The 16097-nt window shown below is 51.6% G+C and overlaps 1 protein-coding gene across 1 annotated transcript; it reads left to right on the top strand.

Moving 5' to 3' along the window:
• Positions 1-1193: 1193 nt before the first annotated feature.
• SLC6A20 (solute carrier family 6 member 20) lies at positions 1194-15800 on the top strand (the record flags this gene model as incomplete). Its single annotated transcript, XM_080610331.1, has 11 exons — positions 1194-1314; positions 5294-5434; positions 6581-6672; positions 7282-7509; positions 8762-8872; positions 9434-9675; positions 11485-11647; positions 12080-12284; positions 13273-13432; positions 14378-14543; positions 15651-15800. 11 exons carry the CDS (start codon positions 1194-1196, stop codon positions 15798-15800), a joined length of 1779 nt encoding a protein of 592 aa, XP_080466457.1.
• Positions 15801-16097: the final 297 nt, after the last annotated feature.

Here is a 16097-nt window from a genome sequence, read left to right as displayed (position 1 = left end):
CTGGAGGAGTGAGGCTGACAGAAGCTGAGTGAGTCTTATTTGGCACCTGAAAGGTGCCCAGTGCTGGCCTGAGACTAAACCAATACATTTAGACCGAGGAAGGAAGCTGAGTCCTTGGACTTGTTCAGCCCCTTTTTATTCCTACAGATGCTGCTGGCAGCCTCCTTCACTGGGAGACCTGTGTGAAGTGGTTGAGCTCAAAGTGTACCTTGGCAAGGACCCAAGCACACAGGGTTCATGTTCAGACCTGACACCTCAGTGTGCGTTCAGATGACCCAAAGGCCTCCGAGGTCCTTCTGCCTCCACAACGGGCCACAGACACCTTTTCCCAGTGGCCTTTGTGCGTATTTGGTCCTTCCTGCTTGAAAGTGTTTTAAAAGAGCAGCTCCTCAGAAAAGTCCATCTGCAGCAGTGGGGTTTGAGCATGAAGGTGAGTGAAAAGAGCCAGGGCTGTTTCACGCTCTCTCACACACAGAGCATGTAGAGGGAGGGTAAAATTCCCAGGGGATCAAACTGAAGTGTTGTTCTCAAGGCTGCAGCAGGCTGGGGATGTGCACGGCTGATGATAGGAATTGCCTCATGGCCACTTCTGGAACTGGAGAGCATGCTGGGCTGGTTGGGGTGAGCATCAGAGGCAATGGGATGCCCAAGGAGACCTGTTCAGGGTAAGGAACACTGGGAATAAAAGGCAGCTCTGACAGCCACGAAGTCCAGTCCTAAAGGTGTGGGAACCCCTTTCCTGTGCTACCAAGTCCAGGCTGGTGCCTCACACATGTGAATGCCCCTCCTAAGGGAGAGGGTCCTGTGGGGAGGAATGTCCCATTTCCACAAGCAGACTGCAGCCCCAGTGTTATTGCTTCCCAGTGTCAAGTTGGTGTGCGAGCTGATCAAAATCCCTGGGCTCACATCCTTCCCAGAAATGCCAGTCAAACCCCAAGCAGCTATTCACCCAAAGTACCAATATTATAGTCCTCTGTGTGTCTATAATCTATTTACCAGCATTCCTACTTCAGTATGTGCCTGTTAATAAGATTAGTAATTAAAAAGCTTGATAGGAATTGGCAAGCAGAGCAAGGGGAGCCTTTCCCTCCCCTCCAAGCCGGGCTGGCGTGGAGTTTGAGGCAGGGCTGGCAGAGTACCTAGAGGAGTGAAGGCAGGAAGGCTTGGCTGGAACCTCTGCCCGCAAGCAGGCAATGGAGAAATCCCGGCCGCTATGGGACAATCCCCTGCAGTTTGTTTTTGCTTGCATTTCCTACGCCGTGGGGCTGGGCAACGTGTGGAGGTTTCCATACCTATGTCAGATGTATGGAGGAGGTGAGTGTGGTTTATGTTTCTTGCTTCCCTTCAGGCAGAGTGTGGCAAGCTTTAAATCCCAAAGGATGCTGTCTGTGCTAACATCCTATCCACTTGGCAGGGCCCAGGGCAGAGGAGGAGGTCAGGCTTTTTGTTGGTGTGCAATCTCTTCTATTGCTGCTTTGGTTTAGCTATTGTCTAGCCTAAGAGATCCAGCCCAACACAGCAACACACGTTTCCTAGAAGTGCAATGAAGTGGGAAGGCCTGTGTTTTCTAAAAGGATGGAGGTAGAATGAGAGATGTGGGACCACATGATATTAATTTCTTACTTTCTTGCCCCATTGAACCACCCTGAAGGCATCAGAAACTAGTTCAGTCCCTTGTAGCTTCAGGTGTGGGCACTTGGAACATATTGGGAAGGGGAGATGCTTACACTAATTTAACTTAAGGAACAGGTTTATCATTTTGAGTTTCTGTCATGACTGCGTTGTCTTTTATACAAAGCCTTCATTTAGGAGGTGATAACTTGGCTGCAAATCTGCCTTGAACTTGGCTGAAACTCCTTACTCAACAGGGGTTCCACAGCTAATGCCTCCTGGGAAGCACTGAAAACAAAGGGTAATTCTGTTGAGGCTCCGAAAGAAAAACCCTTTGGAAGTTTATCTTCCTCCTAGGTCCAAACTGGAGAGAGACGATGTCTGTATCATACAGCAGCAAGAGATGTCCTTCCTTAGAAATCAAAAGTCAGTTAATTAGATTAAACACCAACGCTAATAACCTCTTCTAGCATACAGCTACCACTGCTTCATACTCATGTTTTGAAGAATCCTTATAGAGAGCCTCTCTTTATAAGACATCCCAGTTTTCTGCTGCTTCTCACACTACATCTGTTGCCACAGTGTTGGACCCATCTCAGTCGTGCATTAAGTGACGTGATGAGCATCTGCTCGTTTGCTTTTGGTCTGCTTCTGCCTTTTCTTCCTTTGAGGATGAAGCATGCTGAGTTATTTAAGTGGTTTTTGCTTGTTTTGTGCTTGTTTTGTTGGCTTGTAGCTTCCTTCTAAATGCACATGTGGTGGTAGGGGTTGGGTCATGCTGGGTTTGGAAAAGCCAGCACCAGGGCTGCATCAGAGCTGCTCTGTGGGATCTGATCAGGAAAAGCCAGGTAATACAGTGGGTGAAGTTACAGTAGAAGCTAGATGCTACAGTGGGTGAAGCTTTCTAAGATGTTTCAGATAGCAGAAATGATAGCCGTGATGCAATTCCAGGTGTGTTACTCCTCTACATAGATGCTTTCAAGGATGAAGACTTCAAGTCTCACAGTGAAGTCCACCACAAAGCTTAAAATGCAGGTGTTTCTGTACACAGCCAAACTGCACGTGATGGGTTCACCAGCAGCATGGGTTCACCATGGCAGGCACCAAAAGTCAGGCACGGGGAGGCTTTGCATGGTTTAGGCTTAGCAGCCATCAGCAGTGGTGAAAAGTCTGTGATGTAACCAAAACTGGGCCACTTGATTAACCTGGGGAAAGAAAAGGGTAAATTAACCCTAATGTTTTCTGAACAGCATGTTTTTATAGGGATAGCTCCTCCTCTGTTTTATGCTCCCTGGTTAAATTCCCAGGGGAGAGCAGCTCTCCCTCCCGTGAAGCCAAAGCTCCTGACAGCAGGCTTTGCTTTTCCTGTTTTTCACTGCCTTCTGGCAAAGGATTCCAAGCATCAGGACAAAACATCATTTCAGGAGCTCAAAAGCTGGCTATGCCTGGCACTGGGCTTAGGGGGGATGCCAGCAACTGCTCGTTTGGCATCTTCCTTGCAGAAAAGCACAGAGCCAGTCCTTGTCCTGCCCAGCAGAGCGGTAAACCCCTTATCACTGATGATACCCAAACAGGGTATTTGCAGACCTTACAACCTCCTGCCTTTCTGTTCATCAGCAGATTACCTCTTCCTCACTGCTGCACTCCAGAGAGCTCGACCTGAGCAGAGCAGGGGGTTCAGACCTCATAGGTGCAGTTAAGTCTGCCCATGAGCAGGCTGGGCCAGGCTGGAATGGGATGGGTTTGCAGCACGATGGGTGCTCAGCAGTGCTCAGCAAGGAAGCCCTTGGGTACCAGGAGGGATGCTGAGCAGAGGCAATGGTGCCTCTGGCCAAGCCCAGTGCCATGATCAGGCCTGGGGCACACTCTACATGGGCCAAGTGCAGGGGGCTGGCCTGTGGGCTGGTTTTTCAGGTGGCTGGTACCATAGGGAGCAACACTGGGTGTAAGTGAACAAGGAGGTCACAGCAGATAAAGAGCTGGTTCATATGGCTGCCCTGAGGCACTTGCATGAGGCATTTTGGTTCTACCCTTTAGGAAAAGTAACAGGATGAGGGGCTTGGAACTAGATGAACTCTAAGGTCTCTTCCAACCCTAACCATTAGAATAGACATCAGGAATGAATTCTTCCCTGTGAGGGTGCTGAGGCGCTGGCACAGGGTGCCCAGAGAAGCTGTGGCTGCCCCATCCCTGGCAGTGTTCAAGGCCAGGTTAGACACAGGGGCTTGGAGCAACCTGGTCTGGTGTGAGGTGTCCCTGCCTATGGCAGGGGCTTGGAACTGGATGAGCTTTAAGGTCCTTTCCAACCCAAACCATTCTGGGATTCCATATCTGCATGTAAAGAGGGTGCAGAGCAAAGGGCAGGAGGTTCAGCCTGAGCCCTCCTAGATGCAGGGGGACGTTGGGGTGAAGAACAAGCCTGAAGGCACTTCTCCTTCCAAGGTGCCAAAGCCAACACTGTCCATGTAGCAACACTGCTGGGAGGGCCTAAGCCTGACCCCCCCATGGTACACAGCAAATCTCCCTTCGGTGGCTGCCGGGGCAGCTCGCACCCGGCCGGGCCAGAGGGGCTGTGCGAGCTCTTAACCCTCTGACGGCTCCCTTGCGGCACAGGAAGTTATCTAACAGGGTAACAAAGGGGTTGTTAATAACGGGAGAGCCAGGAGGGGGGAAATTAATTCCCAGAATAAACAGGATTATTGCCCAGTGTTTATTCCCAGCTCTCTGCCCCAGTCGCTGCCGGCATTCATTCCTGCGCGGCGCTGCACGGAGCCCACGGCCAGGAATGTTAATGCCGCAGATTAAACCCTAAATAAGAGATGGTTACGTCACCATCTGTGGCTGGCTGTAAGCAGGGCAGCAGGAAAGGCTCCCTGAAGGTCCTGGGCTCGCCTCAGCCCAGCAGCTCGTGCTGCAGTGAGCCCCGAGTCCAGGACAAGGGTTTCTTTTCTTTCTCAGCTAAAGCGCATCCTGATGGCCAGGCGGGAAGGTCCTTTCTGCCCCCTCACCACCAGTTTGCCCATGCCTGCTGCTTCCCTTCCACGGGAGCATCCCTGTGGCTCTCTGTGCAGGTGAAGCAGGGATGAGCAGACACAGGGTGGGAGAAGGCTGTGCTCCTGCTCCTGCAGGCAGGGCCTTTGGGGGAAAGCCTTCACGGGCTCAGCATGGGGAAGGGGTGAGAGCATTTTGGGTTTGTTTTGGGGGTTTGGGGTGTTTTTAAGCCAGGACAGGTGTCAGTGGTTACTCAAACCTCTCCATTCCACATGCGCTTTGCTGTTACTTTTCCATTGAGTGCTTTGGCCACGCACAAAGTAAACCTTTCCCTCGGCCTCTTTCTGTCATTATCTGTCACAAGGGTTGGCCGCAGTCAGTTACCCTTTAACAGCCCCAGCCCCCAGCATTGCTCAAAGCGAAGCATTGGGGCAGCGCTGCCACGCACACTTTAACAGCAGAAACCCCAGCTCTGCCAAGGGCTGTGGCACCTTCCCATGTCCAGCGCCCACCGGCCTGTGGGACCCCACCGGTGAGATGTCCCTCAGGGTTGAGCCATTCCCTCCATACACAGGGTGCGGGGCAGGATCCGTCCCCAGCCAGCTCCTAACGGTGTGATGTGACCCCCAGTGGTGATGGTGTTATTCTGCTGCCCATCTCCTCAGTGCCATCTCTTGGGTTTTCCCTGCAGGAGGCTTCCTGATCCCCTATTTCATCATGCTGATCGCAGAGGGGATGCCGCTGCTCTACTTGGAGCTGGCCGTGGGGCAGCGCATGCGGCAGGGCAGCATCGGTGCCTGGAAAATCATAAGCCCCTACCTCTGCGGTGTCGGTACGTGCTCGGTTTTCATCTGGAGCTGTAAGTGCATGGGGCACGCGGGTGAGTTTTAGACAGAGGAGAGCTTTGCCTTGCAGAGAGAAACCAGGTAGGAGCTGGGGTTTTACTGGGTCTCCCCAGGCTGAGCAATGCGTTTCCCCCCACACCTCCTGGCACGTGTTTCCCCTGCCCCTTGCGGGGCATTGGGGCCAGGCCCCAACCCACCGTGCAGGGCCCCTGCTCCTGGAGGTGTGAGTCCTCCTGCCCTCAGTCACAGTGGGAAGGCCAGCACAGAACCCAGCCCTGGGGCTGCCTGCACTGGGCTTTGACCCCAGGAGCATCTTCCCAATAAGCTCAAAGTTGCGTGATCAGACTGTACCTTGATTTGCTGCCTTTGCCTATCATTTACTGATCGTGGAGTCAGCCGGGTTGGAAAAGCCCTTTCAGCTCATCCAGTCCAACCGCTCCCCAGCACTGCCAAGGCCACCACCAACCCATGGCACTGAGGCCTCGTCTCCACGGTGTGTGAACACTTGCAGGGACGGTGACTGCAGCCCTGCCCTGGGCAGCCTGTTCCAATGCCTGAGCACCCTCTGGGGAAGGAATTGTTCCTCAGCTCCATCTAAACCTGCCCTGGTGCAGCTTGAGGCCGTTTCCTCTTGTCCTGTCCCTTGTTCCTTGGGAGCAGAGACCGACCCCACCTCACTCCATCCTCCTGTCAGGCAGTTGTAGGGAGCGATCAGGTCCCCCCTGAGCCTTCTCTTCTCCAGACTGAACCCCCCAGGTCCCTCAGCCCTTCCCCATCACACTGTGCTCCAGGCCCTGCACCAGCTCCATTGCCCTTCTCTGGCCCCGCTCCAGCCCCTCAATGTCTCTCCCATAGCCCACTCTTAGCTACATTATTATGTTATTAAATGACCCTGATAACCCAAACTATCATTAATTGGCTTCAACGCACATTTTTAAGGCTGTATTGAATGTTCACCCCAGAGGGGCTAAAGTGTAAATTCCAGGGCAAGATGGCTCTGAGGGCAGCAGGAGGCAGCTGCAGCAGTGCGAGCCTGCCCTGTGCACAGGAAATCCCCCCCATGGCCACTGTTATGGGGTCTTGGCTGTTTTGGGGTGTTGCCATTGACAAAGCACCTTCCTTTATGCCCACAGGCGTTGCCAGCGTCGTCGTCTCCTTCTTCCTCTCCATGTACTACAATGTGATAAATGCCTGGGCCTTCTGGTACCTCTTCCACTCCTTCCAGGTGAGTGGGCCCCTGGCAGCGTGGCTTGGCCTTGCCATGGCCACAGAGGGTTGTGGTGGCTTTGCACTGGTGCTGGCTGTTGCATGGCACCGTTCTCAGCTGGGAATGGGGGGCCTGAAAGCCCCAGAAACCCTCCCAGGGCTTCTCCGGAGGGAAAAATGAGGCCATGATATCCCCTTCCAGCGGCTCCCCGGGGGCATTGGGGTGGCTTCTCCTCACCATGAAATGCAGGTCAGGGACAGCCCCATAATGGCTTGCTCGCATGTGCCTTGGTGGCCATGGTGTCCAGCACCATGGGATGGGTCTGTCTGAAGGCAGGGGAGATGGTTGGCCCTGGGGGAGAGTCATTCCCAGGTTAGAGCATCAGAGAGGCTCAGTCCTCAGGGAGAGGGTCTGGCCATTATCCCTAGGGAAGAGGGTCAGGGCAGGCTGTGGGAGCAGAGACCTCAATGTCTCGTAGAGAGAGGCCCATCCCCATCCCCAGGGAACACAACGTGGACACGAGCAAGCCCTGGGCACAAAGCCCCGCTCACCTTCATCCCCGCTGGCACCTCGGTTCTCCCTGTGTGCTGACAGCAGGAGCTCTTCCTCCCTGTCCCTCCCTCCCAGGACCCCCTGCCATGGGCTACCTGCCCCCTGAACAGCAACCGCACCGGCTACGAGGAGGAGTGTGAGAAGACGTCGTCCACCCAGTACTTCTGGTACCGGCAGACCCTGAACATCTCCCCGTCGCTGGAGGCCAGCGGCAGCGTGCAGTGGGAGCAGGCGCTCTGCCTGACGCTGGCCTGGCTCGTGGTCTACCTCTGCATCCTCCGCGGCACCGAGTCCACCGGCAAGGTGAGAGCTGGGCACAGCTCTGCTGAGCCCCACAGGGACTCTGCGTCAGGGACTGTAGCGATAGGACAAGGGGTGATGGGTTCAGACTGAAACAGGGGAAGTTCAGGTTAGATCTAAGGCAGAAGTTCTTCCCTGTGAGGGTGCTGAGGCGCTGGCACAGGGTGCCCAGAGAAGCTGTGGCTGCCCCATCCCTGGCAGTGTTCAAGGCCAGGTTGGACGGGGCTTGGAGCAACCTGGTCTAGTGTGAGGTGTCCCTGCCCATGGCAAGGGGTTGGAACTGGATTACCTTAAGGTCCCTTCCAACCCAAACCAGTCTGGGATTCTATGACATGGGGAGGATAAATGAGTGGCTGTTACCTGGGGTTACAGCATCTCCCACAGCCCCACTGCCTCTGCCGCTCTCTTAAGCTGCAACCGAAGAAGGTTCAACCAAAACATGAAGCGATATTGATAGAAATAACCCAGACAAGTCCTTTGAATGCAGCCACCCCTGCTCCAAACCCAGCCACCAGGCTGCTGGCCCTGCGGAAAGCCACCCAGCACAGCAGTGCTGCGGCAGGGGCAGGAGACATCTCTTCCTCAGTCTTTGCAACAACAAGAAGACATCTACCAGGCATTGTCAGTCACTTTTTATTCACAGCAGAGGTTGTGCGGAAGCAGGGGGGGAAGCAATGTCCCGGCTGAGCCTGCACTAAGCAGCGAGCTGAGGGCTGTAATCCCCAAATCGTCTTAGCCAAGCACAGGAACCAAGAGCCTTTAAACCCAGAGCAACTTCTGAAACCTGCTGCAGCCCTGGGGCAAGAAAGAGAGAAACAGTCAAGGAGCATTGAAACAGCAGCACGAAGGCAGGGGCTACCCCTGCTTCCCTTCTGCAGGAGCAGCAGGGGGTTTGGGCAGTTAGTTTTAGTGGGTTTCAGGTAGTTTTTGTGTATGTTTCTGGGTGAGCCATTGGGGCACATCCCAGCAAAGGGAAGGTGATGAGATTCTCTCTTTTTTGTTTTGCAAGTGGCTTTTTCCAGCGTGGAGATTGAACACTTAGATTCAACTCCAGGGGGTGACCATGGAAGTCAATGGAAGGGTTTAATTCCACCCCCATCTGGGTCACATGAAGTTAGAGTCCTTTTCACATCTGAGTTAAAATTGTTTCATTCAAGTTTGATTCTGACCTTCTGTGAGGTCTGAGACTGACCATAGCAGATGAGCTCTGTCTTATGTATTCCTTAGACCAAGGTATTTCTCCTCCTTCCGCCAGGTAGTCTATGTAACAGCCTCCTTGCCATACTGCGTTCTCATCATATACCTCATCCGAGGATTAACCCTTCATGGAGCTGTGAATGGGCTTATCTACATGTTCACACCAAAGGTACACAAAATCTGTACTGAACTGCTCAGGAAATGCTATTCATTACCAAACATGTAGGGTTTTCAAAAGGTGGTGCTGCTGCTTGTGCTTGTATCGAATGTTTGCAGCAGTAGCTTAGGTCAGGCAGCTGGAAACCCCAAATGGGAATGGCTGGAGGCTGTTCTGCCACAGTGCCCATAAGCTGCTTGCTTTCTCCTGCCCCAAAAGACCTGCCCATCAACACAGGTTGCCCAAAGAAGTGGTAAATGCCCCATCCCTGGCAGTGTTCAAGGCCAGGTTGGACAGAGCCTTGGGTGACATGGTCTAGTGTGAGGTGTCCCTGCCTATGGCAGGGGGTTGGAACTGGATGATCTTAAGATCCTTTCCAATCCAAACCATTCTATGATTCTATAACCTGTAGCGGGTTACTGTCAGACTGAGCAGTAACCCTGCCCCAAACCCCACCTCTGAGCTAAAACAGGCACACAAAGGGGCCCATCCCCATCCCCACAGGCTGGAAGGGGCAGTGCCGGGCATCTGTGCGCAGCCCCACACTCCTGCTCTGCACATCTGCCTTTGCAGCTGGAGCAGCTATCGAACCCCAAGGCATGGATCAGTGCTGCCACGCAGATCTTCTTCTCTCTGGGGCTGGGCTTTGGCAGCCTCATCGCCTTCGCCAGCTACAACGAGCCGAGCAACAACTGCGAGCGGCACGCCATCATCGTCTCGCTCATCAACAGCACCACCTCCATCTTCGCCAGCATCGTCACCTTCTCCATCTACGGCTTCAAGGCGACCTTTAACTACGAGAGCTGCCTCAACAAGTAAGTCCTGGCATTCTGCTTGTTTTCCACCCCAGCTGGGCAAGTGGAAGGGAAGAGGGGGAGGTAAATAAACAACAGCGTGGAGCGCTGCCCTGAGACCACCCCTGATACTGCTCTAATAAAGCTAATGGTGCTATTTAAAGTGATGAAGGCTAAGATGAAAGGCCAGAGGCAGCTTGACTTTTGACACCTGGTTGCGCCAGGTCAAGAGGGTGTTTGTGTTGTGGAACTGAGTGTATAGGATGGCTAAAGGAATCAGTAATAGACGTGATCTTAATGGAAATTTCTAAGTGTGTGATTCAACAGAACTCAATGGCAAGGTCCACTCCGTTACATACAAGATGAGATCATGTCTGGATTGGTAATGATTTATACAGGATTAAAGTGATTCACACAGAGTGGAATTGCAGTAATGTGTATAGAAACTGAAGGTACAAAGGAATAAGGGAGACCTTCCTGTTGAGTGACAAGGTTCAGACGAGATCCCCTTGCTTTGGCTGGATTTAGACGTAGTATCAGACTTGGCCAATGGTTTATGTCTAAGGGATGACAAATGCAATTTAATAGAAGTCTGTGTTGTTAAAATGAATCACAAGGTTTCTAAGACACTTGAGTATTGAAGCTAATGTACATGCACTTACACTTAAGTAGCTAAACTAACACAACACAGCAAGATGGAGATGTGTGGATATATAGATGTATAGATGTCACTGCACCCAAGAGCAATCTTTAACAAGTAATATTACTGGTATTACTATATTATTATTAATAATAATATACTCATGTACTCAGTACTCTCAAGGGGCAAACGTTTGAGGATCAGTGAGCAGCAGTAACGGCCCAGGCAGACAATCCCCCTATGTCATAAACTTCGAGGGTTTAGGGGCTTTGAGAGGTGTCCACAGTCCCGAAGAGCTCAAAGGGGCTCTCTTGGCACCACTGTTTATAGAGGGTGAGATGAGTGGCTTTAGTCAGTGTAACTTTTCATCCTGGTGTAATGTCTTTGTTGGGAATGATTTACCATCTCCAAAGAGCTGATGTGATAAGGGAGTATCCAGGCCTTCCTGTTATCTGCATGGTCCTTCCTGCCTTTGTTAGGTGATTTGGAGTTAATGGTCAGGAGGTGCCCAGACATCCAACTCCATGCATTTATGCAAAGGCTAACAGGAATTCTTAGGGAAGCAGAGTGGTCCAGGAGAGAGTGGGGGGATAGAGCACCACAGTTTGCCTGGGCAGAGTTTACCTTGTCCTGGTATATGCTGTGGTGGGTATATGTCCTGGTATATGCTGATTACTAAAACATGGAGATGCTCAGATCCCTCCTTTAAGGCTAAGCCCTTTGCCAGGAGCTCAGGCTCCTAGGCAGTGATGCTCTGGAGAGGCCCAGAGCCTGCAGGATCAAGCCCTGAGGTAGCAAGCTCTCCTGCAGTGCTTGGCACAGCAGCAATTACACTCTTATTCCTATTTTGATGGCTTTCAATCTATCTGCTGATCAGAGGGGAAATGGAGCTGCTGAGCCCTGCTCGCTGCCAAAAGGCTTGTGAGATCAAAGGGGAAGAGCTACTGATCAGCACTCAAAATACCTGCCTGGTAGCAGCAGTGTGGGTGCAGGAGCTGCTCATTCTGAAGCAGAGATGAACACAAGGTCATCTATGTCCCAGCATGATGCTCCCACCTAGGGAGACTGGAGCCCTGGGGCTGGCAGAGCATCCCTTGGGGATGGGGCTCATGGAGAAGGGGATGTAAAACCAACCTCAATTTTATCCCTTGGTCTGGAAGCCAGGATTAAATTCCCGTGGTCTTTCCCAGGGTGATCCTGCTGCTGATGAACACTTTCGACCTGGAGGAAGGCTCTTTGACGGCGGACAACCTCAGCGAGATGAAAGACTACCTCATGGCCACGCACCCACGGGAATATGCTCAGTTATCACCACAGCTTAAGAACTGCAGCCTGGAAGCTGAGCTAGATACAGTGAGTCAGGCCACCCTCTCCTGTCCTCACCCCCAGCCCAGGCAGCACCACGTGAGGCTAGGACCTGCGGAGGGACTCATTCCCACACCTCAGGATGGGATGGGATGGGACAAGGGGGCACTGGCTCAGCCCACCAAGAGGCTCACTTGGGTCATTAGCAATGGAGCCAGGTGTTGATGCTGTCCTGCTGGCTCTGGCTGAGGGACAGGACAGGACACGAAGGTTTGGGGTGGATGCTGCGAGCAGCACGACACCATTTCCATGCAGTGTGATTAAACCAGCACAGACCTCATCTGCCTCTGCTGTGCAAAACACTCCCATGGGTGGATTTTGCTGTGGCACAGGATCCGTCTCTTATGTCCCCATTGTTATGTCCTTTATGGAGCTGAGGAGCTGCCAATAACTCACTTCTTGTCCCCTTCTCATCATCAGGCTGTCCAGGGGACGGGGCTGGCATTTATCGTCTATTCCGAAGCCATCAAGAACATGGAAGTGCCCCAGCTGTACTCTGTGCTCTACTTTGTCATGCTGCTGATGCTGGGCATCGGGAGCATGCTGGGAAACACGGCTGCTATCCTCACACCGCTCACCGACAGCAGGGCCATTGCCACCCGCTTCCCCAAGGAGGTCATCTCAGGTGAGTGCCCACCATGGCACAGAGAGGCCACCAGTGAGAGCACAGCTTTGCTGTTCCACTGCTGCTGAGGGCTCCTCTTTGACATCAGGTGGAGCAGGGAGCATAAAACATGCTGCCCAGATCGGACAGCACCTTCCCTTGGGAGCTCTCAAAGAACAGTGCCCAGGGCAATCATGGCTGTGTTTGCACACCCCAGCTCCCTCAGACTGGTGTCTACTGACCAGTGGCAAAGGGCCAGGACAAGTGTCAAGACACCTGCGTTGAGTGACTGAGAGTCACATCTCCAGTATCTCAACTGTGAGCCACCTCAGTCTTTGGCCAAAAGCAATAAACACTCCTATTCAGGCACGGAAATCAGTTGTCCCACCTGAAAACCTTTTAGCTGAATGCCCAGCAGTAACAGCAGATGCTTCACACACATAGAACCACAGACTGGTTTGGCTTGGAAAGGACCTTAAGATCATCCAGTTCCGATCCCCTGCCACACTTCACAGGGAAGAACTACTTCCTTATATCCAACCTGAACTTCCCCTGTTTCAGTTTGAACCCATCACCCCTTGTCCTATGATGTCCCTGATGAAGAGTCCCTCTCCAGCATCCTTGTAGCCCCCTTCAGACACTGGAAGCTGCTCTGAGGTCTCCACGCAGCTTCTCTTCTCCAGGCTGAACAGCCCCAATGTTCTCAGCCTGTCTCCATACAGGAGGTGCTCCAGCCCCTGATCATCCTCATGGCCTCCTCCGGACTTGCTCTCCATGTGACAAGGCTGTAGCCAAGACTGTTGTCTTGACCCTGCTGTGGTGATGTGCTGTGACTGCAGCTCTGAGGAGGACAGACCAGCAGAGCCACACACACAGAGACGGGCCTTTCCAAAGGGAAAAATAATCACTTTCTCCCCTCCGAAAGCTGCCTCCCAACAGGAATCACCAGACATCCCATGAGCTTTTGGTTTTCCAGGTGTAACAGCAGGGTCCCGTTTGCCCCACGCAGGTGCTGTGTGTTTCATTAACTGTGTGATTGGCCTCATCTTCACCACGGAGGCTGGGAATTACTGGTTTGACATATTCAATGACTACGCAGCCACCCTCTCGCTGCTGCTCATCGTGCTGGTAGAAACCATCGCGGTGTGTTACATCTATGGGATAAGAAGGTAAGAAAGAGCTTGGACCCTCTTTTCTTCACAGTGGGCTAGCTGGGGGAGTGAATACAGAATAAACACCTCCTTGGGTGAGATGTTTCTGCTGCATGTGGTATTTGCAAGGTGATGGGGTCTCCCCTGCCCTGCAGTCTTTTCCAGTGCCTTGGGTTGAGGGCTGTGTGGTGTCCAAGCTGTACACATGGCTCCCTGCTTTCATCTTTGGTCTCAAGGACACCTTCCACCAGAGGTGCTTCTCCTTTCACAGTGATTCAGTGTGAGCACAGTGCTGCAGGCCTGGTTTCAAAGATCCACACACTTCCCAGGTCAACCCTTGTGGGTAGAAGCAAGATTCAGCACCAGGAAGGTTTTAAGCAGCAGAGGTGTTTATGCTCAAGGCACCTAAAGGGAAATGTTGTAGCATTTGCACTGTTTGCACACATACCGTGCTAGCAGACTGGCACCTACATTGGTATTCCAGTCTTGATGAGTTCAATGCCTGTGAGGTGGATCCAGGCTTCCTGTGTGGCTTTAGGTACCATCCTCAGTATCTTCCTCATGGACAGTTGAGTAACAGTGGTGAGAACAACTCAACCACACCAAACCACGCGGTGTCTTCTGCACAGTATTGAAGCATCATTGCTTTTCTCCATCTCCTTCCATCAGTAACGGTCTGAACTCGGACTTCAGGACTTTTCCTGCTGTACCTATCTCTACCTACGCTTCCTCAGTTTGGGATCCTCTTGGAAGCCTTGTTCTCTTACTTGATTTCATTCTCACTCTGTGATCCCACTTGAAGAACAACACCTCTCTGCTCCTTACTTTTCTGGCCAACTGTCCTCCACTTTCCCATCTTGCTTATTTAATTCTGCAGGTGGCTTTGCAGTAATCAAGATGAAGGTATGGACATGCGCAGCTGTTCTCAACATGTGCTTATTGTTGGTTTCTTCTTAAACACAGATTTGAGAAGGATCTTTACACCATGATTGGACGCAAACTCAACTGGTACTGGAAACTTATGTGGGCTTTTGCCAGTCCTTTGCTAATTATAAGCCTATTTATATTTTACCTCACCGACTATATCCTCACGGGAACACTGCAATACCAAGCATGGGATGCCACACAGGTAAAACAGTTTTGGGTTAGGGGTTGTTTTTAAACTTCCCTTAATTCCTGCAGGGAACTGAGCCCTCCTTAATACTACATTGTTCTACAAAACTGCCTCCTGAAGGGTGGAAGCTGGAGCCAGGGACATGCCTTAATGTTGTGGAAAGGTAATCCAGGGAAAACATGACCTAGTGCAATGGTTGTGTAAAATGCAGTCATTTCCCTCTTGATTCTTAATTGTACCTTTCAAACAGTCACATTTTGTTAATGTTGAAGACCCAAATACCATCTTCAAACTATAAACAAAAAAACTATTTTCAAAGTACAGTATTTTGAACAAATTTAGTGGTGTTTTAACAGACCCGAGCTGCTGCTGGAAGAAATAATAATTATTCATACTAATTATTATTGTTTCCATAATTACCATACACATTTTTCTTCACAGAACACTTCAGTGCAAGTTCTTCCCTGTGAGGGTGCTGAGGCGCTGGCACAGGGTGCCCAGAGAAGCTGTGGCTGCCCCATCCCTGGCAGTGTTAAAGGCCAGGTTGGACAGAGCCTTTGATAACATGGTCTAGTGTGAGGTGTCCCTTTCTATGGCAGGGGGTTGGAACTGGATGATCCTTTCCAACTCAAACCAGTCTGGGATTCTATGAATGCTGAGCTGTGTATTTATCACAGTGAATTACAATTGGCTAAGTAATCACTGTTTTCATAATCTTTTCTGGTAACGTTCCTAGCACACACAAATTAAGACACGTTTTCCTGGGACCTGTGGCAGTCCTGGCCTGGTGACTGGGTGTCAGCATGAGCCCACAGGCTCCAGGAGAGGAACACAGAGACCTGACAGAGATCAGGGCGAAGCTACCTCATTAAGAAAAATCAATCAAGCCCAAATCTGGTCTTTCCCACAGCTTGTATAAGTTAAGTTTCCCTCAGTATTTCTGTCAGCAGCTCTGGTTTTGTTAATTTTAAGCTTGTAGGGTGGGACAAAGAAAAGTACTGAGGGCAGCGCTGGTCTCCATGGGTGTCCTGTTTTGATACACACTCACAGCTTCGCTCCAGACCCTGCTCCAGGACACTGATAGAACCACCCCAAATCCAACTCTGCTTCTCCCTCTTGCAGGGGCAGCTGGTGACAAAGGACTACCCAGGCTATGCCCTGGCCATGATCGGGCTGCTGGTGGCATCATCCATCATGTGCATCCCCCTAGGGGCACTAGTAACATTTATAAGGAAGAGACTGAAGAGGGAAAGTGTTTCAACCACTGCCTGAATGCCCACAGCTGGATTTGGGAAGACCTTTACCCCCGTCGCCAGTGGATGGGCACTTCTGGAAGACAGCAGCAACCATTATTTGTAGCAGCTATTTCTAGAGTTGAGAATTGTGGGTGCTATATTGACCAAAAAGTGCTCTTAGGAGGTTCCACAGTGGCTTGGAAAAACAAAGAGCTCTTCTGTAACAAGATGAAGCTTTTAAAAAGGCCTCTGTGAGAGAGGGGAAAACACAAGAGCAGCTCACAAAATGCTAGCACAAATTAACCAGCACATCAACCCTCTATACAAGGTTAGG

This window comes from Psittacula echo, assembly GCF_963264785.1.
Source record: "Psittacula echo genome assembly, chromosome: 2".
NCBI classification, from domain to species: Eukaryota; Metazoa; Chordata; class Aves; order Psittaciformes; family Psittacidae; genus Psittacula; species Psittacula echo.
Note: the sequence above shows the minus strand (reverse complement) of the source record. Positions and strands in the feature narration are given on the sequence as shown.